General features: G+C 42.6%; 5 protein-coding genes across 10 annotated transcripts; 2 read left to right on the forward strand and 3 right to left on the reverse strand.

Annotated features, from left to right (window-relative positions):
* Positions 1-193: 193 nt before the first annotated feature.
* Positions 194-6,484, reverse strand: LOC119559741 (mitochondrial import inner membrane translocase subunit TIM44). Of its 5 annotated transcripts, none has more exons than XR_005220948.1 (4): positions 6,279-6,484; positions 1,757-2,438; positions 406-1,696; positions 194-344 (listed from the first exon to the last, which is right to left on the reverse strand). XR_005220948.1 is itself a non-coding variant. In XM_037872796.1 (4 exons), exons 1-4 carry the CDS (start codon positions 6,372-6,374, stop codon positions 1,032-1,034), a joined length of 1,380 nt encoding a protein of 459 aa, XP_037728724.1. In that variant the 5' UTR covers positions 6,375-6,484; the 3' UTR covers positions 194-1,031. The 5 variants fall into 5 exon arrangements, 4 of the variants coding, with proteins under 4 accessions (XP_037728724.1, XP_037728727.1, XP_037728723.1 ...); XM_037872796.1 differs by having other exon boundaries at positions 194-1,696; positions 1,757-2,294; positions 2,358-2,438; XM_037872799.1 differs by lacking the exon at positions 6,279-6,484 and adding an exon at positions 2,551-2,842 and having other exon boundaries at positions 194-1,696; positions 1,757-2,294; positions 2,358-2,438.
* On the forward strand, positions 3,189-6,291 carry LOC119559743 (protein nanos). Of its 2 annotated transcripts, XM_037872802.1 has the most exons (4): positions 3,194-3,483; positions 3,550-3,928; positions 4,829-5,286; positions 5,729-6,291. In XM_037872802.1, exons 1-4 carry the CDS (start codon positions 3,445-3,447, stop codon positions 5,990-5,992), a joined length of 1,140 nt encoding a protein of 379 aa, XP_037728730.1. In that variant the 5' UTR covers positions 3,194-3,444; the 3' UTR covers positions 5,993-6,291. The 2 variants fall into 2 exon arrangements, with proteins under 2 accessions (XP_037728729.1, XP_037728730.1); XM_037872801.1 differs by having other exon boundaries at positions 3,189-3,928.
* Positions 6,485-6,731: 247 nt separating the features above from the next.
* Positions 6,732-8,951, reverse strand: LOC119559742 (28S rRNA (cytosine-C(5))-methyltransferase). The gene is made up of 4 exons (XM_037872800.1): positions 8,794-8,951; positions 8,469-8,718; positions 7,351-7,848; positions 6,732-7,296 (listed from the first exon to the last, which is right to left on the reverse strand). The coding sequence occupies exons 1-4, from the start codon at positions 8,914-8,916 to the stop codon at positions 6,866-6,868; spliced, it is 1,302 nt and encodes a 433-aa protein (XP_037728728.1). The 5' UTR covers positions 8,917-8,951; the 3' UTR covers positions 6,732-6,865.
* LOC119559745 lies at positions 7,884-8,471 on the reverse strand. The gene has a single exon (XM_037872804.1). The coding sequence runs from the start codon at positions 8,424-8,426 to the stop codon at positions 8,031-8,033; it is 396 nt and encodes a 131-aa protein (XP_037728732.1). The 5' UTR covers positions 8,427-8,471; the 3' UTR covers positions 7,884-8,030.
* Positions 8,952-10,564: 1,613 nt separating the features above from the next.
* LOC119560751 (zinc finger protein squeeze) lies at positions 10,565-19,532 on the forward strand. The gene is made up of 3 exons (XM_037874368.1): positions 10,565-11,248; positions 16,228-16,780; positions 17,545-19,532. Exons 2-3 carry the CDS (start codon positions 16,418-16,420, stop codon positions 18,796-18,798), a joined length of 1,617 nt encoding a protein of 538 aa, XP_037730296.1. The 5' UTR covers positions 10,565-11,248; positions 16,228-16,417; the 3' UTR covers positions 18,799-19,532.
* Positions 19,533-19,821: the final 289 nt, after the last annotated feature.

A 19,821-nucleotide genomic window follows, 5' to 3' on the forward strand; every position in this document is an offset into this window, starting at 1 on the left:
CTAGTCTTCTCCACAAAACAGCATATTTTTTATAGAATTTTAATGATAGTTAATGATAAAAATTACTAAAATGCATTAAATGACTCAAATGCTTTCTAAAATTTAAGAACGTTTTCATAACTTTCAAGTCTATTATCCTACAGCTGTTAAAAACAAATTTTCTGGGAATCCCATATTAATCAAATCGACTAAGTAAAAGTATTGGATTTTTTATTGTATACACATAGTAGCCTGGCGCTTACGGTTGCCCAATGGCCAACCATAAACTTGGATGTCTGTGATTAAGGTAAGGCAACATAACACTTATATCTCAAGAATTCACCAGTTGCTTCAATGGTATATATCTAAAAATATTGAAGTATTTATTTTTTCTAGACATTCTGAGTGGCGCTCGGGTGTACGTACAACTCTTTGGATTCCGTGTGTACAGTCAATTTGCAGTGCCCAAGCTGCCCTGGGCGAATTCCGTATTTACAAGAGACGGGGTCGGGATCTGGATGATGGGGTCGGGATATGGGTGGGGCCTTAAAATACCTAAACTCAACTATACTCAACAATTTGTCTTATGGTCACTACTTATACGCCTATGCCGGCGTTTGCACTTTAAGCTTCAACTTTATAGATTTGGCCAGGACACCAGCGGAGGAACCACGATCCCGACGGCCAATCCCCGCACCGATCTTCGCATCCGTGCTTTCCTGGACAGGGACCGATGGGGGGCGTGGCCGCGAGGAACGGTCGACCGGGGGCGTCGTTGGGGAATGAGTGACTAGTCCCGGAATTCATGGGGGAATCTTTCGCGGGACCGACCAGCAGCCCCTGCCGGGCGAACGCAGTCGATTAGTGGCGGACAAAACTTTCAAAGCAATCGAAAGCGAAACCTTTGTACACACTTGATAGATCCTGCGGGTCGAGTTCGTGGTCAGTTCGTCGTCAATGCTCAGTGTCCAGTGATCTTTTCGTTCGTTTTGTGGGTGAGAGAATGAGGGAAACTTAAACGGCTCGGTAAAAAAGAAAGGCATGGCAACGCGCTAAACAAATTGCTCCTGGCTGTTGGCGGACAGCTCCATCAGCCGCCAGGCAGCCTTGGGGTTGAGTTCGTTGCGGTCGCGGCACAGCACCCAGACGTAGTGCACCCGCATCACCTTCTCCGGATCGCCCTCGACGACCTGACTCTTCTGGTCCCGCACGCACATGATCTGTTGCGCCTGGAACGTGATAATCAGCACGGGTCCCTGCTCCATCACCTTGCCCATGGCCAGTTCGATGTTCTCGATGTCGAGGATCTTTGAGTCCAGGTACATGCCGGCCTTCCTCGCCTCCTTGATGGGCGTGGCGATAATGTTGAACGTGCTCTCAAAGCACCAGTCCTTCAGTATCTCCAAATCGCCCCGGACAATCGACTCCAGGATGTTGGGAATGATGTCCGTTTCGCAGTCGTGCAGGAAGTCCTTCTGATCGAAGCTCGGGTCGATCTTCACCAGCTCCGTCATCGTTTCGGACAGCTCCGTCTTCGAGAAGAGGCCGCCCATCACGTCGGACACTTTGTCGGTAAGTAGGCGGGAGGCACGGATCATGGGGTTCTCAGACTCGTCGTACTTCACCTTCCAGTCGAGGACCTTGTTCACGTAGGTATTGTTGTTCTTAAAGTTCTCCCACGACTCGTAGAACTTGGAGTCCTTGTGCAACTCCATGCCTGGCAATTGAGATGGTTAATGTACTTCGATCTCTTTAGGGGGTATAGATTAAGACCTACCAGTTGCTTCCGTGTTGGGCTCCACAACGCGATCGCTGTCGCTCATGTCCAGTTGGACGCGCTTGCGGAGCTGGAGAGGCGCACGGTAGACCCGGTTGTCTATGCTCGCGTTGTCCATCTCCTTCTTGATGATCGTCGTCGTGCTGGAGATGGCCTGGAAGGCACTGGACTGGCCCAGCTTGCCGCTGGTGTCGGTGATCGTGTCGCTGACGCCCTTGGCCTTCTTCGACAGCTCCTCGGTGACCTTCTTTGCCAGGTCCGACTTGCTGGCGTCGTCCAGGACATCGCCCACTCGCTCCTTGATGGCGCCCAGCTGCTCCTTCAGCTTGCTAGAAGACTTCTGCGCCTCCGATTCGACAATGTTGAACTTTTGGCGCGCCGACTTCAGGGCGTCCGACTCCTCTAGCTTCTGGGCCTCTTCGCGGAACTTGCGGATGTTGTCCTTGATCTCCTTGTTCTTGTCCATCTCCGACTTCATGTTGTCGAAGAACTGCGAGAAGAAGCCGGGCCTGCGACTTGGCGCGCTATAAAAGCGGGGCTGCGGGGTAAAGTCATGACTTAATGCGGGTGCAACCTGGGTTTCTAAAAGCCCAAGTCTGACCTGCTGCTGCTGCAGATTCTGCGACGTCTGCTGGAACGTGAAGAGACAGGCGCGATCCCGCGCAAGGGCAGCTATTCTGTACTGCAAATGGAAAAAAAACCATTGAAAGCTCGTCCGTTTTAACCTCGAAATGTGCACATGTAAGCGGTTGTCTCTGGGGCGCCAGTGTAGATCGGGATCTGAGGGAACCTACCATGGTGGGGATTAGGTGACCTTTCGCAGGGGATCCGACCGATGGCGAATGTTCGGGAGTGTGGCGTCAGAGGCTCTAAACTTTATGTAATTCCTGCCGCGAACCACGCACGTATCAGCGTCAGCTGTTCTCTTCGTTCAGCGCGCGCCTGTGTTGCAAAACGTCCGTTGTCCGTCGGCGATAGTTTGCGCGATAGTTCGATTCGTCGGTAGTCCGATAGTCCCGGGCCGATATCATGAGAGGCCGTCACAGCGCGCGATATTTGAATTGTGTGCGGGGATTGTTGTTGTGACGGCGTGTGGCGCGTGTCAGTTTTTGTAGTTTTAGGAATTTTTTTTCCTAGTTTTTATTGATGTGTCAAGCTTAGTTGCTGGGTTTTCGTATTATGTAAGGGCGCGGTTATTGGTGGTACTGGTTTATATAATACTGACAAGAATCGTCGTGGCAATTGGTTCAAAGAAGATCTATTGTCTCTTTGCAGTACTCCTGTTTTTTGGTGTAAAAAAATAAAGCTTTATAACGCTTAAAACATATCGATATGCTTGTAAGTCGAAACAAATATCGCTGCAGCTCTCCACCTGGCCACCTCTAGCCAGGAACCGTTAGTTGGCGCGCGCAGCTTTACAAAATTCCCAGAATTCCCATTCCGCTGAGATTGTTCTGTGCGCTTTGTAGATGAAGCCAGTTGTCTCCGGGACATACGAATTAACGTTTTTTTTTTGACTCTGCACCACGATTTAAAGCCCAAAACCGAGTTTTGTTACATGTACATTATTGTTAGATAAAGAAGTATCGCGAATACTTCAGTTGATTAAACCCGGCTTGGTTTTTGGTTGAGGATCCGTGGAAAGCAGAGAGAGCGGATAACGGTAACTTTCGAACCGGACTTTCGCCATGTTCCGCAGCAACTTGGAAGGCAGTGGCGCAGCAACAGTAAGTGTGAAGCACCCCCCTTTCACGATAAACCCTCCTACAAAGGGTTTCCTCTTCTGCTTGCAGGACAACTTTGCGGCATTCCACGCAAGAGGAGGACTCAACATGCTGGGCCTGCAGGACATGTACTTGGACACCAATGGCGCCAACTCGTCGTCGGCGACTCTCAGTCCGCCCAGCACCCCCCTGACGCCACTGACCCCCGACCCGCCGACTGCCCAGACGACGCATTTTCCCCTCCTGGCGGACAGCGCCGCCTCTGCCAATACGCTCCTGCTCCAGCGGCAGTACCACTACCACTTGCTGCTCCAGCAGCAGCAACAACAACTGGCCCTGGCGCAGCACCAATTGGCCTTGGCTGCATCGGCGGCGGCGAATCACCAGCGCAAGGACGAGATTGCTCGATCTTTGAAAATCTTTGCGCAGCTGACGACGGGCGCAGCAGGTGAGTGAGGAGAGGGACGAATAGCGAAATGGCGTCGTAGAAAACGGAATGGCAAAAGCAACGGGCGGGAGCGAGATGGCTGGCTGTACGAGTACAGTTAATCCAAAGTCATGGGCTTATTTCAAGGGGGGCTAAGAGAGCAACTGCGTTGCATTCCAATTGGTGCACACAGATTGTTTACTTTATTTGCATCCTATTTCCAATATTGCAAAGCTCTTTGAAGAAGCTTTTAATGTTTATTGAGTTATATTAAAGCAATTTTAAGTTTATTAGCGCTTTCCTAATCTCCCAAAGGATATGTACTTAATCAATTTAAAGATTTGAAGATCAAGTTAGGAGCAGTCTTTTTGTCGATTTTATTTTCTTAACTTTAATCAATTATATTCTCAGTTAACGAACGTTAAATCCTGAAACGGATTTATACAATTCCATTTTCCCCATATATTGTTCATCACCTAAAGGTCTGATACTCCCCTTTAATAAGTACATATATCCAACGCCTCTGACTTTTCGGTCGTTGACCTTCAAATCACTTGTGCTATTTCTTTTCCTAACACTCAAGAAAGCCATTTTGGTGTTTTCTCTTCTCCGCTCTGTTTACGATCCTCGAAATTTGCTTGTTCTTTTCTGCTTTATTCCGAAACTAACGTGTTTTCAACAGTGATGATCCATTTTAATTTTCTATATTCTATGCTAATATATGTTTGAACGGTGTTTAATTTTATTATATAGAAAAATGAAGAAAAAATGTACTTCATTATTTTAGTTATAGCATAACTTATAAAAATGGATAAACCAAAAAATTACCCATATTTCCATAGCTTTTTAAATGCACCAAAAGCCAACATCAAAATGTCTTGATCGATCTGAACGTCATAATAAAAAGCTTCCTAATTACAGAAAACTCGACTGGCTCCATGCACGATGTAATGCAGGAGTTTGCAACCAACGGCTATGTGAGCGATGACCTTGGCCGCTTTTCCTACGGGAGTGCTCCGCCTCAGGCGCAGACACCTCCGCCGGCTCAGCAGCAGCAGCCACAACAACAAGGAATGCACTTGCCAATGGGACGCAATCCTGTAATGCAATCCAATGGGGCCAACTTGATGTCCGTTGCCACACCACTGGCCTCCCAATGGCTGCACAACTACCGCGAGCAGCTAAACAGCGTGTGGAGAAACATGTCGTACACCAGTGCCGTGCAGGCCCAGGCACAAGCTACAGTTGCCATGTCCCCCAATCTTGGCATGGGAATGGGTCTGGGATTGCCCCTGCAGCCGGACCAGCTGCGCGGTGCTTCCAATCCCAGCAACAACAAGGTGCACAAGCGATACAACAACAACAACAAGGCCAAAGAGGTGAGTGGCCCTGATCAAGTTTTCAAGAAGGAAGTGGGAAGTATTAAATACAATTTCTTGTAAACTAACTTAACATGGAAATTGGGATTTTAAGTTATTATTTATTTATAAATTATTTAGTTAAGTCTTTAATATCAGTCTGAGGAATGAGTTCCAAATCAGAAAACATTTAAATGGTTTTTAAGTTAATGGCCACAATTTCCAATTGAACCATTTGCTCAGTACTTATTTATAAATTAATTTATAAACTGCTCTTGTTTCCCTATAAAGTCTTAAGATCATATCTTTTTTTCGAAAAATCAAAGCACGATTTGGTAATTCTGTACAGTTTTCCAACGATTTGGAACTTTCTATCTAAGATAAACCTGACAAATCCTTAAAAATCTACCTATTTTCCATTTTATAACATACATATTAAAATCTGTTTCCGGAACCCTTACAGATCAGCCGCCACTGCGTCTTTTGTGAGAATAACAACGAGCCAGAGGCGGTGGTCAACAGCCACGCAGTAAGAGACAACTTCAACCGAGTACTGTGCCCCAAGCTGCGCACCTACGTCTGCCCCATATGCGGGGCATCTGGGGACTCGGCGCACACCATTAAGTACTGCCCCAAGAAGCCGATTATCACTATGGAGGATGCCATCAAGGCGGAGTCATTCCGCCTGGCCAAGAGCAGCTATTACAAGCAACAGATGAAGGTTTAGAGAACACATCTGGCAGGAGCAGAGGCTCTGGCAGCTTTTGCAGCGTTTATATAGTCAGAAATATATATACGCGTTCCGATCGTAGCTGGATTTACCAGATAGATAATACATTTAAAAAGCGCCTGGCGCGTTCGATTTTATAGAGTTTTAGAGACTAATCTCGTGCCTATATTCCTTATAGTATAGTCAAAGAGCGATCACTCAAATCAATTCAAATTCAATTATTCGAAAATTTATGTCCGTTTCTGTGAAAAGGAAACCAATTTTGTAATGGAAGAGTACTCACAATATCGTAATATTTGTTCAATCGTCGTGGCCGATAGAAACATCTCACAATACTAGAGTTAACCGATGGAATTGGTCTGCAACAGGTCGCCCTCATTTTGTCAAATGTTCGTTTGCAGCCGAGTAAATTTCGATATATCTACAAGTGATATATAATCTGTACTAAATTTTGAAATAGAACACTTTGAATTTCGAACTGTCAATCGTAAAAAAATATTAGAATTTAATTTGAAGCTTGCTAAAGGAAAGAGCAAGGAACACTTTCGTTAAAATCGGCTACACTTACATTTTCTTTGTAAGTTTTTAAATTTTGACATTCCGCAGTTTTTCATAGGATAAGCGAATAATTTTTTTATTACATGTATCGCTGAAATTCATTCCAACACATATATCTATATAAATGTTATATATTTATTTCATCGTGTTCTCAATCCCCAAAAATGTAACTACAAAATTTATTAGATTATAATTTTTATATTTTTTTATAAAGATGTACATAACTGAAGTTGAAAAAATTCAATGGCGCAAGTGCCAAATAAAGGTTTAGTTTACATTCTAAGCGTACATTTCATTTGCCTGGTTTTGTATCTAGCTTCCGTCTCCCTCAGGGCGTTTCTCGAAGAGGGCCAGGAAGATGCCGTCGGTAAGATCGCTGTCCGGAAGAGAGTATAGGCAGTTCTTGCCTATCTTGGCGTACGCCTTGTCGCCCACATTGTTCCACTTGTTGCGCAGCGCCTTCTTGCAGCTGAGCAGCTTAAAGGATGGATTGAACTGTAGGCAGCGCTCCACCACCTGTTCATTCTCCTCCTTGTAAAGCGAACAGGTGCAGTAGGCGATCCGTTTAACGTCCGGAAACGCGCTCATTGCGTGCGACAGGATCTTGATCTGCAAACCGGCCAACTGGTACAGCCGCCTGTCGTCCTTTGGCTCGTCGGTCACGGTGATGCGGCTCTGCATTCCGCTGCCAGTGCAACTGGGGTCCACCAGGATGTACTCTACGCCCGGAAACCGCTCGGGTACTGCAAAAGGTATATGGTTTTAATCGGGTAATAACTAAATTGCCAAGAACATACAGAATTTCAGCACGTCGCCCATAGTGGGGGACACAATCTCGCAGCCAGCCTGCTCGGTTATGTCGCACAGGGCACTGTAGCGTTCGGCGGACTGCTCCACGGCGTAGATGACTCCCTTGTTCTGCATCACGTTGCACAAGTGCATTGTTTTCATGCCCGGAGCTGCGCACATGTCCAGCACAGTTGCTCCCACCGGCGGAGCCAGTAGCTCGGCGGCCAAACACGTGGCCTTGTTCTGCAGTATAAACTTCTTGCTGCGCACCAACTCATGGCGGGTCCAATAGCTCCCTTGCTTGGAATGGAAGACGAGCACGCCTTCCACATGTAAGTCCGTCATGAATTCGTCTTCCTCTAGGGCCTTTACGGCTGCCAGGAAATCGTCGTAGCTTGCGTCCGCCGGCAGTTCCTTGCGACGCCACTCCTCGCCAGCCAGATACTCCAAGGCCTCCGCCAAACTGAACAGATTCGTGTTGATGCGCACATAGCGGGGATTGCGTGCTATTTGGGTGAACAAAAGACAAATAAAATCAGCGTTTAAAAGTGTGTCAATGTAAGATTTATTTAAGGTAGTATGGGGTTACTGATTCTTTAAAAGAATTGTATGACTTGAAATTGTTTGGTTTGCAAAGATGGTTTTTGTTCTTTTTGTATAGGCCCAAGTAGCATGTGGGCAACTTAAGTTACTGCTCCTTCTTGTCCTCTTCATCTTCGGTCTCTTCCTCCTCATCCTGCTCCACCGGCTCCAATGGTGGTGGAGGCTTCTCGCGGAAGGCCTTGAGCACGTACATGGCCACCACCAGGTTTACGACCAGGACAGCCGTGAGCACGGACCAGCAGTTGACCGTAAAGACGTCCAGATGGGGAAAGGACTCCTGCAGCCAGCTGCGCACGCCGTAGAAGCCCAGGAAGGGCAGTGTGAACATAAGGACACTGTAGGCCAGCAGCCAGAGGAAGACCTCGGTGCTGGTGTCCTCCTCCTGGGGATACTGTTCCACCGGAGGCTCAACTTCTGCAGCAGGCTCATCGATGGCGGCTGCCACCACCTCGGCCTGCTGTTTCCTGTTCTTTTTGCCCATCTCAGCCTGCTTATACTGCTAGTTGGTGAAAGGTGAACCTGCCTTTTCCCTGGAATTCGGATTCTCCTACTGCCGCCTGTAGTTTCTCCTGGTAACTTCGCACCGTTTGCACGGGTCTGCTTTCGCCGTTCAACTGCTTTCGGCCGAAGATAAGTTCGGTGACCAAAACCTTGGCCAAACAGGGCTCCAGACCGGGGTTATCCTTGAGCAGTCCCGATTCCTCGATGGCCTTTTCGACGGCAACACGATTAATGCTATAACGTTTTAGCACCGCCTGCAAGCTGCCAACACGCTGCAAGTGCGAAAGAGGGAGGGAGAAAAGTGATATATTCGCCTGATTCTTGGCCCGGAGGTCCTGGCCACTCACTGCATGCTTCTCCTCGGATATCAGGGCCTTGATGGACTTCTTCTGCTGCAGCGCCGTCTTCAGGATCTTGGCGGTCGCCCGGTATTGGGTGGGAACTTTCACGGAATGCGCCCTTTTGCTCATTTTCGTCACGTGCACGTGTATGCGTTGTTTGCGCTAGAGGTAGCCTGGTCACTCACGACAGTATCGATATATCGATTGTTTGGCCTGTGGCGTTCACCAAAATAACGTGATCGGAGATTGCTCTTTCATCAGTGATCGTGTCCTTTTCCAATACAGCATTGCCAGCGCAAAAATTTCTGTATAAATCGGGTATAGTTTGAAAAGTCTAACTACATTTATGTAGCTGTTGAAACTTGCAATTTAAAATGAAAGAAATATTTATTTATTCAAGATAAAAATTATGTCTCACTAAGTTGAACGTGCATGCATAACTCGAATTTTTTAAAAACAAATGTTTGTTTGTACATCTACAAGTGCAATATCTTTAAAAAAAATTTAATTTGCATGAAAAATTGTTATAAGGTATAAGTTTCTTTCCGTTTTTGGGAATAACAGAGTATAAAAACTACAGTAGTAGATTCTTGAATTCGTCCTGCACATTCTAAACGGTTTCTAACGCCGTTTTAAAACTTCATCTAAATTGACCAAAAGATTATTTTTAAGATAAATATATGTCAATGAAAGTGTCACAACCTACATTTGTACATATGTATGTGAATACATATAAAAACATTTAACAAGAGACAATTTTTTTCTATGTATCTACATTGTACATATACTATAATTTTTACTTGGCTGAGAATCGAGACATGGAAATTCAACTTTCTTTTCTTGTTGTCTAAAACCTTAGAAATTCAAAATAATGGGGTTTCCGCTGTTTTTCTTTTTAAGAAATCTTTTTTTTTTTTAAAAACGTTGACCAAACTATGTAAGTAATGTTTAAATATTACGTAAATGTTTTCGTGTGTGACAGCACCTGCATATCTACATACATAAGTTAATTGTTTTTTCATTATCCACACTTAAAAAATGTCTTTTTTTGCTTACAAATTGGCAAATACAAGGATATTACAAATTTTGAAAAAATCAGTGAACAACATTTTCAAATTTTAAGAAAAACATTGAACATTAAAGTTTAATATGAACATTTTTTTTTCAAAAAATATAGTATAATTTGTTTTTGTTCTTTATTTAAAGGAATTATTCATAATATATTGATAAAATATTTGAAAACAACTGGGCTGTAAATTAGTCATTCGATTTAATAAAAATGTTTTTAACTAAACAAATGAGTAAAAGTTTAATATTCTTGATGTCTTATAAATGAACCTTTCCTTAAAAAAATGAAACTAAAACTGGTCAGATAACCATCATAGGAATGTGATCCTAAAGCGAGTCGGCGAAGTCAAAAGGGTCAAGACACCCGGAAGGATGCATGATGGATGTGGGGATGTGGAGGATATTTTTTTGTTCCCTCTCGCCAGAATTTGGCCCAATTAAATTCGGTTTTTTTTTAAAAAAAAAAAGCACGCCTCCCTCCCCAAAGACACAAAAAAACAAGAGGCGCCGGGAACAAAAAACCGGAATCGAGAGCGCGAGAGCGGGAGAGAGGGCCAACTGCACACATAAAAAACATAAACAAGCCTTTTTTAATATGTGCGAGAGAGAAAAAAGCAGAGAACAAGAGAGACTCCCTCCCTCAACGCCACTACTGATTATTGAAAAAACGCGCTCTTCGCAGTGATTTTTTTTCAGTTTTCGAACGAACGCGAACACGAACAGTTATTCTTGCTCCTCCTCGCTGCTTCTGTTTCTGTTTTTTGTGTTTGCCGCGACGTAAACAAGCGAAGAGCGGAGCTTACGCCCCCTCCGCCCCCACGCCCCCTCGCAACGTGCTCTGCTCGTTGTAATTGCAATTAAGCGCTGTCACTCGCCGAAAAAAAAGACAAAATTCGGGAGTCCGAAAAGGTTGACAAAAAAGGGCAAAAAAAGCACAAGTGCAGAAAAAAAAAACAGAAACTTGCGAGCGCGTGTGTGTGAGTGCTGGTGTGCGTTGGTGTCTGTGTGTATATTTTTGGCGTGCGCGGCCATTTTTTCTTGTTGCCACTCGGGGTCTCTTCTGCGTGCGAAAGAGAGGCCCGATCCACCGCGAAGAAGAACGTAGCAAACTACGCAAATCCCCACTAAATTCGCTAATTTGCGGGAAATAAATCAATCGCGGGAGGCGCCGAGAAACAAACAAAACGTACGAAAATAAAGTGCCGCAAACCACAAACCAGCGTGCTTGTGTGTGTGTGTGCTAAAGAGGTGAGCACACCCACCCACCCACAATCCATCAGCGAACACGTGCTCCAAAATATCAACAAAAGTTGGCCCACAAATAAGAAAAAAAAAAGAGGGGAAAAACTGCAACGGAACCGAACGCCGGAACACAAAAGGCACTTTCAAATTGGTTAGTACTTTACGATGCACGAGCATGTTTTATTTATTTGCCTTATTGGACAAACACACTTGGCGTTTGAGACTCGAGTGTGTTTGTTGCTCTTTCCCGCGCTCAAAGCACAGTGGAATTTGCTACGATAATTCTGGAATCTAGGACATTTGAATAGTGGACTCGGGCAAAATAGGTCCCTAAATAGAGTAAAAACATGTAATATTGTGAATATCCCTTCGACATATATTTGTTTAAGTTATTCTTGCTTCCAAAAGAAGTCTCCAATTTTAAAAATTGTTTTGTAAGTAGGTTCAGGTGATATAAACCCCAAGACTGGGGCTTTATATTTTAGTAGAGTACACGTTTAGCCCTATTATTTTTTACTTTTTCCAAAATTGTGTTAATATAAATTTGATTGTATTTTTACCAAATTTGATATTATTTTTACAAAAATGATCAAAAAGAGTTTTAACCTCAATGAATTATTTTAAATGAATTTCAAGTTATACACTTTATTAGTTAATATTTATTTATTTCCCATATATCTCGCTCAAAACAGAAAAAACGAAAAATAACTTTTTATACCTCTATGTGTTGTTCCAAGAAAACTTTTACATTTCCGTCAAACAATCTTTTCATAATCCAAACTTTTTAAATTTTTTTTTATGTTTTCATTTTAATTGTTAAAAATTGATTGAAGTAAAATATGGTTAAGTAATATTTTTTTACAATTCATCATCGTAAAAATATTGTAAAACGTATAATGTCATATTAACAATTTTCTTTGTACGTTTCAATCAAAAATAAATTGAATTTAAAAAAGGTTATCAACAAATTTTTTTTTTTAATTTCAATGAGGGGGCCTGTTTTGCCCCACTGTCCCGCTGGTCAAATATTTTGAACATTTTTACCACATATTCTCTCTCTTTGCAGAAATAATGTACATAAAACACTTTGTTGGCCAAATGTGACTGTCAACAAATAATTAAGCTAGAATAATTTGAAAACCATTTTCGCAAACGTGCTCCATTATTTGACCATCCGTTTTGTCGCTTGTTTGACTTTAATGTTCGTTCCCATTCATTCGGTGGCGGTTTTTTTTTATGTTTGTGTGACGTTGTGTCTTTTTTATCTTCCACTTTTTTTTGTATTCATCCAAATATTCGCTTCTTTTTTTCGCACACATGTCGCCCCCAACCAGAAAGAGAGGGGGAATGAGAAAGAGAGCGGTCCGAATTGCGGTTATTGCGCTGTTTTTGTTGCTGTCCGCCCGCTCGTTTGTTTATGTTGCTCTCGTGCTCGCTCTTCTGCTCTCTTTTGTTTTCAGCTGCTCGCGCTCAATTAATTTTCGTTGATTCGTTTTTTGTGTGTAGTGTAGGTTTTTTGTGTATACCATTTTATTTATATGCTTTTTGGGCTTCTCTTTTTCTTTTTTCTGTTTCGGTTTTTTTTTGTTTTTTGGGGGGTTTTTCTTTATGTTGTATTTTTGGGGCCTGCCCGATTGCCCGTTTATTTATTCCCCATTTGCATTTATCAGGTTGAGTGTCCGATTTTCCGTGTTTCTAGATCTGTAGTTACACGATTATGATTCCGGCTTCTGTTTTTTTTTTTTGTTGGTCGCCACTTTCGCTGATTCTTTTATTGCAATTGCTTGAGCGGCAAACAATTGTTTGTTTGTCGCCCCGTCTCTCTCTGAATGTGCGCAACAAGCGAGTGGCGCGTCCTTTTTTATTTGCATTACATTACCCTCCCCCTCCCCGCCCCTCCCCCTCCCACTCCATGGAATTCCTTCTGCCATGCTGTTCAATTGTCCAACGTCAGCACTAACAACTACAACAAAACCGGTTTTTTGACCAGGCAGGAAAAAAAAACGAAAAAAAAATAAAACCAAAAATTGAATTTACCTCTGACGTCAACTCCCACCCGACCAAAAGGTCGCAATCAAATTCGCGCGCGAAACTTACACTTACACACCATAGTTCTAGGTTTATTTTCCCATAACAAGATAATAGGTTTTATTCTGGCGGTGGCTTTATGTACATGTTCTTGTTTTATTACTGAAATAGCTCTTATAGTTTTGCACATTAATAAACAGATTTAGCTACCTATAAAACATATCTAATTGCTCTATTTTTTCTTATTACTGTTGGCCATACAATTTGATTTCAATTAAAAGATTAGTTTAAGTTAAATAATCGTTTCAGTTAAAAAAACGAAATGTTTAGTTGATTAAATTAGATTTCCTTTAATATCCTTTAAGACCATGCCTCAATGATTAAATGGACATAAAGCTATTTTCTTTTTTCGTGTAAGTCCTCAAAATTAACATGTTTGTTTAACATTTTTTTTTTTAATTGAAAATATAAATTCTGCCTAATCTTTTTTGCGTATGTCTAAATATTTCCCAAAGCAGATCTAATTATTTACGGGGCTCTAGGAAGAACATAAACCGCTGAGATGATAGGTATTATAGTCAGAGACTAAATCTTTTATTTCATATTTTGTATGCTCAACAGATATTTTACAGTACTCACAGAGAATAGTTTATGTTTTTATTTTTCTGCGTATGTGTCACATTTTTGGTAAACTGATTGACTTAAATCATTTAAAAACTTTCAAAACAGTTGTTTATGGGTTGTCAGTATTATTCGCTGAATAAATCTTATTCACACATTTTAATCAAACAAGATCATAGTTAATCAACTTTCCTTGTTGAGTAAACGACCTACATTTTTTAAAATAAATTGATTAAATTAACAAGTATTTTGTAACAAATAGTGCCCAACACAGCTAAAATCAATATTTAAAAATTCTGCATAATTTCAGCAGAATTTTTTGACAGTTTTTGAATCTCTAAATCATTTCCGCTTTCGAGTTAGATATGTTCGAGTTCTTAGAATGCAATCCGCCAATCGGTTTTACATTTCATTGAAGATTAGACCCAAAAAACATCAACGGTGGTTTATCATAAGCCTACAATGAAAAAATGTTGATATTAATTTGATAAAATTTACAAATATTTTTTTTACCAATCTGAATATTTATAAGCTTGGTTCCTGGTTCGGCATACAGGAAGTTTTCAAAATTCTGAAAAATTTCAGAAGAATTTTCTGACTGTTCTTAAATATCTAAATCATGTCCGCTTCCGAGTTAGATATGCTCGAGTTCTCAGAATTTAATCTACAGTTTTATATACTGTTTTAAATTTTTATTTGAATAAAAGTTATAAAATTTTTAATTTCTTAGTCAATCATTTTGGCATTTCATTAAAGATTAGACTCAAAAACATCAATGGTCCTTATAAGCCTACGAAAAAGAATTTTGAATTTTGTATTTGATACAATTAACAAATCTTTTCAGCTTCCAGGAACTTTTCAAAATTCTGAAAAATTTCAGCAGAATCTTCTGACAGTTCTTGAATATCTAAATCATGTCCGCTTTCGAGTTGGATATGTTCGAGTTCTCAGAATTCAATCTGCAGTTTTATATCCTGTTTTAAATTTTTATTTGACTTAAAGTTATAAAATATTTAATTTCTATGTCAATCACTTTGGCATTTCATTAAAGATTAGACTCAATAACATCGTTTTTTTTTTAACAATCTGAATATTTATAAATTCAGTGCCTGGTACAGCTTTCAAAAACTTTTCAAAATTCTGCGAAATTTCAGACAGTTTTCGAATATCTAAGCCGTGTCCGCTTTCAAATTAGATAATTTCGAGTTCGCAGAATTCAATCTACACTTTTGTATCCACTTTTCCATTTGTTTTTATACCATTGCAGAGGGTATTATGATTTCAGTTAGAAGTTTGCATCGCAGCGAAAAAGACGTTTCCGACCCCATAAAGTATATATATTCTTGATCAGCATCACTAGGCGAGTCGATCTAGCCATGTCCGCCTGTCCGTCCGTTTCTACGCAAACTAGTTTCTCAGTTTTAAAGCTATCGGGCTGAAACTTTTCCAAAAGTCTTCCTTTTTTTGCAGTTAGTATAGTATTACTATATCTCATAGCTCCCATGAGAATAATCGGAACATTTTTTTTTTTAATTATATCTTTGGTGTTTTTTTAACATATTACCTCCTACGCTTGGAAATAACATTTTTTAATTAGTTCTGAATTTCGAATTTAATTTTTAAAAAATCGGACGACTATATCATATTGCTGCCATAGGAACGATCGGAAAATTGGTGGGAAAATAATATGAAACAATTATAGCTTCGGCGGTTTTTGACATATTATCTTATACTATTCTGAATATAATTTTTTGTATTTTTGAGAATTTCGAATTAAATTTATACAAACTTCGACTTGCTGAAGTTAACTTCCTTTCTTGTTTAGTTAAAGTTTCAAAATTCTTAATTTCCCGCCAATCATTTTGGCACTTTAGTAAAGATTACACCCCAAGAAGATCATTGGTCCATCGAGAACTTAGCTGTGCCGCCCCGAAAAGTGCCGGAGATGTAGTTGCATTCATTTCTCGAGGTTGTTGACACGTTCCGTTGGCGCCCCTGAGTTTTTTTTTTGTTTTTTTGCCAGCCCATCACCAGTTACCTCCCCACAGAATAACCGCGATTTCGGCTCTTCAGGCCAAAAGCAATTCCATTTCGCTTTCCATCGTGTTGTCACCAACAATTTCTGGCCGCAAGCGCCTTTTTTGTTTATCTTGTGATTTTTTCTGTTGACCAACTCTTTTTTGCCCGGCATTGTTATTAATTATTTTCGCTTTTTGCGCTCCATTGGCAACTTTTTTACTGGGTTGAGCAGTTGCTATATCTTCTTCGGTCACTTTTTGACTTTTGTTCCAGAGCGCAGCACGTTTAATTCACAAACAATTAATTAATTCATGCACATTTATGTTAATGTGCAGAAATTAATGTACCCAAAGGCGGGGAGTAGAGGCGGCAAGGTGGCGGAATCGAAAAGTAGTTTAAGCACTTGTGCCGACTGGGCACAAATTTGTGAATTCAAGAATTACAATATTTCTGTACTTTCAGCACAAAAACGCGTCGAGTTGTGTAAGCCCGCCAGTGGGGTGTCGACTTCCCGACGACGAAGACCAAACCATCGCTCCCATCCACTTGCCCCTCCCGGATAGGCTGAGTCCGCTGCCCACCACGCCCCAAGCTGGACGCTCGCACCATCGCCTACCGCCCTCTGACCCTCGGCGGCCACCAGACGCCGCTTATGGCCGAACTGCCGACGGCGCCGAACGGCGTCCCCAGCGGCGATTACCTGCACCGCTCCATCGACCAGCTGCGTTCCCTGGGCCACCTGACCACGGCCCAACTGGTCCACGACTACAAGCCCTTCAACATCAGCGAATTCCGGCAGAATGTCGCCGAGCGACTGGACTACTCCCTGAAGAACGGCCTGGTGCAGCACCAGCAGCAAATGGTCATGGAGCAGCAGCCACATCCCGATCCGCAGCAGCAGCAGCAGCACCTGCACCACCCCCAGCAGCAGCAGCAGCAGCATCCGCCCCAGCTGAAGGTCAGCTACAGCGCGCCCAACTCACCGCCCACGCCCCACGAGCAGCAGGAGCAGAAGGTGAGTGTCTAAGTCTTAGGATTCCAGGAAAAACATTAAGGAGTATCAGATATAAAATAGCTTTTCAAGGAAATATATTTTAAAGTCTCGCTGTAATGCACTTATTCTGAAACCCTAAAAGACCTAAACAAATATTATCATAATTAAAGAATAATACATACTTACATTGTACATATTTCAAAAAGGCCCTGTGAGTAAACACTCACTCGGTCTTTAATTTTAAAATATGTGTTATCTCTCTTTAAAAAAAAACAACTTTAAACATTGGTTTAAAAATTTAAAATGTGTAATTTTTTTTTTTTTCAAGTTTAAACTTTGTTTTATAATTTTAGAAAATGTTTTATCTATGTATATTTATAAAAAAAACAAGATTAAATGAGTGGACTTTATTGCATGCGCCCACAACATATTTCCTTTCTTGATATTATGGTTTGTTTAAATTAGTAAAATAAACGTTTTCAATATTTTATCTGAAGATCCCCTTGCTTTAATTGTAGAAAGGCAATTAGTAATATTTAATATTTTCCAGTAAAATTATTCAAAACCTCTTATATCATATGTAAAAGTACTACATTTTTATTACATTTTCTACAAAATCGATTTATCTTTTTAATTTAAGCTAAAGTAATTACTTAATATGTTCGAGATACAAATCTCTTGAAATAATTCAACACCATATCTTGTTCTTTAATTTTATTTAATAATATAATATTTAAAATGTTACTTTAACAAATATTGACGTATAACGGTTTATTTATTTTCAGTATGACCCGAGTCGATCGCCGCCGCGTCAGCAGATGAGCAGCGCGAGCGGGAGCGGCAGCAACGGATCCTCGCCGGAGGAGGAGGGTCGTCGGGGCGACGGCGACCAGGCGAAGCCCTACAAGTGCGGTTCGTGCAGCAAATCCTTTGCCAACTCCTCGTACCTGTCGCAGCACACGCGGATCCACCTGGGGATCAAGCCGTACCGCTGCGAGATCTGCCAGCGCAAGTTCACGCAGTTGTCGCACCTGCAGCAGCACATCCGCACGCACACGGGCGACAAACCGTACAAATGCCGGCACGCCGGCTGCCCCAAGGCCTTCTCGCAGCTCTCCAATCTGCAGTCGCACTCGCGTTGCCATCAGACCGACAAGCCGTTCAAGTGCAACTCCTGCTACAAGTGCTTCGCCGACGAGCTGACCCTGCTGGAGCACATTCCCAAGCACAAGGACTCCAAGCACCTGAAGACGCACATCTGCAGTTTGTGCGGCAAGTCGTACACGCAGGAGACCTACCTCCAGAAGCATCTGCAAAAGCACGCCGAGAAGGCGGAGAAGCAGCAGCACCGGCACACGGCCCAGGTGGCTGCCCACCAGCAGCACGTCCCGGCGAGTGGGATCGGCTTGAATTTGCAGCGCCAGGCCATGAACGATGTGAATGCCGCCTATTGGGCGAAGATGGGGGCGGACAGTGCGGCGGCCTCGCTGGCGGAGGCCATTCAGCAGCAGTTGCCGCAGGCCGCTGGTCAGCCATACGGCAACTTCGCCTCCCTGCAGCAGCAACACCAGCAGCAGCAACAGGAGCTGCTGCAGCAGCATCATCAGCGATTGGCGGACACGCCAGGTCACTCGCACAGTCCTCACGAGGAGGCCGCCGGCGAGGATCTCGTTCTGCGTCAGTCCACGCCCCAACATCACCTCCATCAGCAGCAGCAACAGCAGCAGCAGGCGCAGCAGCAACAACAGTCGCATCACCAACCGTCTCCCGGATCTTCAGCCTTCACTCCACTGTCAGCCACAGTGCCGCCACCACCTCCGCCACATCTTCAACAGCATCGCGGACCTCCGGCGGCCACCGCCGCCTATCTCTATCAGCAGAATGCGGCTGCAGCAGCGGCCGCTTTTCCCACGCAGCTCATCTCGCTGCACCAGATCCGCAACTATGCCCATCAGCCAGGAGCCGCGGGCCTCATCGCTGGCGATCACCTCACCCTGGGCCTGAGTGCTGTGAATGCCACCAAGGAGAAGGCGCAATAGTACAGGCCAGGTCGTGGCCAAAAGAGGCAGCAACGATGACATTAGCTTAAGGTCTCCGTTTAAACTGGTATGGATTCAAAGGGCAGGAAACTCTACTGTTGAATCCATATCAATTGAAACACTCCAAGTATAAATAAGTTACGCTTAGTTAGGCGAAAGTTGGCAGTGGTTTTGGAGCTGGGATTGTAATTGGTTTCCTTAAGCCTCTCCCCGAAACACGAATGAAATCAAACTAAGCCAAAAGTTGTATACGATTCAGCCAAATTCAACTCCATCACTGCCTAAACCCATAAGGAAACCAACTGCAATCCTTTCTTCTTCCGCCCTTCTCAACTAGAGTTTTAAGTATATTATATCTAGGTCAACTCAGGATTTTCTACGCGATATTTATGCCCCTCTTTTAACTATCTATAAGCCAAATTCAATTTAAAACTCTGAACTATTTGAATATGTCGATTTTAAATAGTTCACGTTTTTAATATCAGCCAGGAGCCGTACAAAGTACGGCGATAGAAATAAGTGCTAAATATGTATTTTATAGTGTACATAGAATTATGTGAAAGTGTGCTGTACATTTAAACGTATCAACCTAGCTGTAGGGCCCTAGATACTTTCTAATTTATCAACTAACTAGTAGAATAAGGATATTTTCTACTTGTTAGGCAAGCTTAGAGAGAAATCGATTTGAAAATGTAAAATTCAATCAATAAAGCTTAAACTTATTTATAAAATAATTACTTTGGTGTTTTAAACCTTCCGCAAGATTTGCATTTTCACTGGCGAATCTAAGCGGATCGAATTTATGCAACGATCCAGAAAAACGCAACCTAATCCGCTTAGCAACCTTAAGAAGAGACTCTTTGTGCCCGAGGCGACATAAGAGATTTATGTTCACCCCATATAATCTGAGTATCCACAGGGAAATGTAGGGCTACGATCGCATCGAAGTCTGTCTTTAAATTTCTCCCAGCGGCAGCTGCTGTTTGGCTTAAGACGTGACAGTGGCGTAGTTTGAGGGGCGAT

This window comes from Drosophila subpulchrella, unplaced genomic scaffold (genome assembly GCF_014743375.2).
Source record: "Drosophila subpulchrella strain 33 F10 #4 breed RU33 unplaced genomic scaffold, RU_Dsub_v1.1 Primary Assembly Seq354, whole genome shotgun sequence".
Classification (NCBI taxonomy): Eukaryota; Metazoa; Arthropoda; class Insecta; order Diptera; family Drosophilidae; genus Drosophila; species Drosophila subpulchrella.

Bases quoted from the DNA above. Each gene is read 5' to 3' on its own strand.
- LOC119559743 (XM_037872801.1), top strand. From the start codon at position 3,445: ATGTTCCGCAGCAACTTGGAAGGCAGTGGCGCAGCAACAGTAAGTGTG. The intron at 3,929-4,828 runs GTGAGTGAGGAG...TCCTAATTACAG, and splicing joins GCTGACGACGGGCGCAGCAG to AAAACTCGACTGGCTCCATG. The intron at 5,287-5,728 runs GTGAGTGGCCCT...GAACCCTTACAG, and splicing joins ACAACAACAAGGCCAAAGAG to ATCAGCCGCCACTGCGTCTT.
- LOC119559741 (XM_037872795.1), bottom strand. From the start codon at position 6,374: ATGAGGGCGACCTGTTGCAGACCAATTCCATCGGTTAACTCTAGTATT. The intron at 2,439-6,278 runs GTGAGTACTCTT...TTCCATTTGCAG, and splicing joins TGAACAAATATTACGATATT to TACAGAATAGCTGCCCTTGC. The intron at 1,697-1,756 runs GTAGGTCTTAAT...CTCAATTGCCAG, and splicing joins GCCCAACACGGAAGCAACTG to GCATGGAGTTGCACAAGGAC.
- LOC119559745 (XM_037872804.1), bottom strand. From the start codon at position 8,426: ATGGGCAAAAAGAACAGGAAACAGCAGGCCGAGGTGGTGGCAGCCGCC.
- LOC119559742 (XM_037872800.1), bottom strand. From the start codon at position 8,916: ATGAGCAAAAGGGCGCATTCCGTGAAAGTTCCCACCCAATACCGGGCG. The intron at 8,719-8,793 runs GTGAGTGGCCAG...TCGCACTTGCAG, and splicing joins TATCCGAGGAGAAGCATGCA to CGTGTTGGCAGCTTGCAGGC. The intron at 7,849-8,468 runs GCAGGTTCACCT...TCACCCAAATAG, and splicing joins ATCCGAATTCCAGGGAAAAG to CACGCAATCCCCGCTATGTG.
- LOC119560751 (XM_037874368.1), top strand. From the start codon at position 16,418: ATGGCCGAACTGCCGACGGCGCCGAACGGCGTCCCCAGCGGCGATTAC. The intron at 16,781-17,544 runs GTGAGTGTCTAA...ATTTATTTTCAG, and splicing joins ACGAGCAGCAGGAGCAGAAG to TATGACCCGAGTCGATCGCC.